Source organism: Trichosurus vulpecula, chromosome 5 (assembly GCF_011100635.1).
Source record: "Trichosurus vulpecula isolate mTriVul1 chromosome 5, mTriVul1.pri, whole genome shotgun sequence".
Classification (NCBI taxonomy): domain Eukaryota; kingdom Metazoa; phylum Chordata; class Mammalia; order Diprotodontia; family Phalangeridae; genus Trichosurus; species Trichosurus vulpecula.
Window position 1 is genome coordinate 102,054,412 of NC_050577.1, and position 3,235 is coordinate 102,057,646.

General features: G+C 41.3%; 1 protein-coding gene across 1 annotated transcript; it reads left to right on the top strand.

Moving 5' to 3' along the window:
• The first annotated feature begins 532 nt into the window (after positions 1-532).
• On the top strand, positions 533-1,468 carry LOC118852086 (olfactory receptor-like protein OLF3). Its single transcript, XM_036761734.1, has one exon. The coding sequence runs from the start codon at positions 533-535 to the stop codon at positions 1,466-1,468; it is 936 nt and encodes a 311-aa protein (XP_036617629.1).
• Positions 1,469-3,235: the final 1,767 nt, after the last annotated feature.

Below are 3,235 nucleotides of genomic sequence, written 5' to 3' on the forward strand. Positions count from 1 at the left end.
GAAGTAGAAAAATGTAAAGTGCAAGGTTAGACGGTGTCACTCCATTGAGAATTTTGTGATATTCAGGGAAGTGTTGGGCAGGGAGGAGTTGGGATCTCAATAAAAAAGAGGGATATGCAAATGACATATCATGGCAAATCTCAGTAAGATTTCAGAAATTAACATTCTTAGAGCACTAGTGTGGAGAAAATCTATTTCCCCAACTTGCTAAAAGAATGTTAGTTAATGCCATTAACTTGGGCAATTGACTTAGCCTCTCTAAAACTCAGTTTTGTCTTCTGTAAAATGGGGGTAATAATACATTATCAGTTTCATAAGGTTAGAGTTATAGAGTTTGTTAATCAGTTCAATACTACTAGGATTTGATATTTGGTATTTCTTTTAAGACAAAACACTTAAGTATTTCCCTTCCATCTCTAAAGGGAAGTAATTGAATAGCAATATTAATAACTTATCAAGAAACTATCTTTTCTTCTAGACCCTAAGCCTTTCCACTCAGTCTCCTCTTTCCGTCCCTTCACGACAACATTGTATGGCCAAGCACAACCAGACATGGGTGAGGGAGTTCATTCTCTTAGGACTGTCTAGTGACCGAAAGTCTCAAATCTACCTCTTTGCCCTTTTCCTGGCCATGTACTTGGTAACTATGCTGGGAAACTTCCTTATCATTCACCTCATCAGGCTGGACACCGGACTCCATACCCCCATGTACTTCTTCCTTAGCATCCTCTCCATTGTGGATATCTGCTATATGAACAGCACTGTCCCACAAATGCTCATCCACTTCCTCTCCTCAAGGAAATCCATCCCATTCCATAGCTGTGTATTTCAGTTGTATATCTCATTGGGATTGGCTGGGACTGAGTTCTTCCTGTTGGGAGCAATGGCATATGACCGCTATGTGGCAGTGTGCTATCTCCTACACTACACAGTCATCATGCATAGAGGTCTGTGCATGGCTCTGGCTGCTGCCTGTTGCGCTGCTGGTTTCCTGAACTCACTCATGGAGACAATCATTACCTTTCGACTTCCCCTGTGTAAAGATGTCATCAATCACTTTGTCTGTGAGACACTAGCAGTGCTGCGTTTGGCTTGTGTAGACATTTCCTTCAACAAGATCATGGTGACCTTCTCAGGTTTTCTGGTCATCATATTACCCTGCTCCTTGGTCCTGTTCTCCTATGCCCAGATTGTTAAAGCCATTCTGCATATCCACTCTACTCAAGGATGTCGCAAAGCCTTTGGGACCTGTGCCTCCCATCTCACTGTGGTGTCCCTTTGTTTTGGGGCCACCATCTTCACCTACATGTGGCCCCACATGACCTCCACAGTTGAACTTGAGAAGATGATAGCTTTATTCTATACTGTAGTGGCCCCAATGCTGAACCCTATGATCTATAGCCTGAGGAACAAGGAGGTGATGAGTGCCTTGAGGAAAGCACTGGGGAGAATCTCTGAAGAAAAATGAAGATCTCAATGTTCACTCTACTCTACTCCAAGAATTAACTTCCCACTGATCAGAAGAAAGGGAAGCTAAGGGAAGCAGTAGCAATCATTTCCTTTCTCCTCAGATAGCTGAAGAGATGGGCAATGGTGGTCAGAGCTTCTCGTAGTTTGTTCTTCAACTCAACATTTTGTGGGTACCTCTAATGTGCATAGCACTAGGTAAGGATCTAAGGAAGATACAAAAATGAATCCAACATAGTCCCTGCTCTCAAGGACCTTACTAGTAGGGGAGATATGACATTTGCATGTAGTGGGCACACCAATTTGCATATGGCTTTAAGTATCTGGGCTGCATTTCCCCAGCGGCCCTCCTTCATGGGGAGCCTGAGCAAAGCACAGATACTTGTGATACAGCACACATTGTGAGTTCCAATTGGAGAGCAGGCAATAGGGAGATCAGTCAATAGCTTGGTGGGTAGTTAAATAGCACTTTGGAGAACAGAGAAGCAGAAAGTGAAACATAAAGATTGTTTCTGATTGGGAAGCATAATATCCAGGAAGGGGAAGGTGATGGTCCCTGATCAGACTACACCTGAAATATTGGGTTTTTACGAAAGACATTGATAAGGGCAGGGATGTGCTATAGCCCAATGGAAAAAAAAAGTAATGGCTTTGGAATAAGAGGACTTGGGTTCATATACTGGCTCTGTTATAACTACCTGTATGACCTTGAGCAAATCTGTTAACCTCTCTGGGCCTTAGATTCTTTATCTGTAAAAACAAAGAGTTTGAATTTGATAATCTCTAATATTCCCTCAGAGGTAGCTAGGTGGTGTAGTGGACAGATGCATCTTCCTGACTTCAAATTCAACCTCAGACACTTAGAGCTGTGTGGCTTTGGGCAAGTTATTTAACTTCATTTGCCACATCTTCCTGAGATTCAAATCCAGCCTTGGCCACTTACTAGCTGTGTCACCCTGAGCAAGTCACTTAAATCTGTTTGCCTCAGTTTCCTCATCTGTAAAATGAACAGGAGAAGGAAATGGCAACCACTCCTGTATCTTTGCCAAGAAAACCCCAAATGGGGTCATGATGAGTCAGACACAACTGAAACAACTGAACAACAATAATATTCCCCTCAAATCTAAGTCCGTATAGAAGCTCCATGGAATAGCGAATAGAGAACTGGCCTTGGAGTCAGGAAGACCTGGGTTCCAGACATGCATCTGATAAATACTGTCTATGTGATACTGGATAAGCAGTCACTTAACTTCTTAATTCCCCCATGCAAGTCTCTAAGATGCTAGCCTTTATTGGTAGAAGGACTTTCCCCCATTTGTTTCTTTTTTTTAATCAAGAAACCGCACATCACATTGGATGATTGAAAAATAGCCCTGTTTTTTCCTCATCTAGCCTTTATTATAGTTATTCGGTTTTTTATTTTTAAATCTAAAAATTTTAATTAACAACTATTTATTTTCCCTCCTTATCTCTGTCTCTCAAGGAAAGAAAAGAGAGACAGGAGAAGAGAAGTGAGGAGAGGAGAGGAAGGAAGAGAAAAGCCTTTGTAAGAAATAAAAATAATCAAGCAATTCTAAATTCCATCCCTTGCCATGTTCAAAAATACCTGTGTCTCATTCTACATTTTTACTTTATCACCTCTTTGTCTAGAGGCGGATAGCATATTTCATTGATGGTGCTCTGGAACTGTGGTTTGTCATGGCCCTGATCAGAGTTCTAAAGACTTTCAAAGTTATTTTTCTGTATAATGTTAGTTTTCATTGTATAA

Excerpts from the sequence above, each read along its gene's own strand:
- LOC118852086 (XM_036761734.1), top strand. The coding sequence starts at position 533 with ATGGCCAAGCACAACCAGACATGGGTGAGGGAGTTCATTCTCTTAGGA.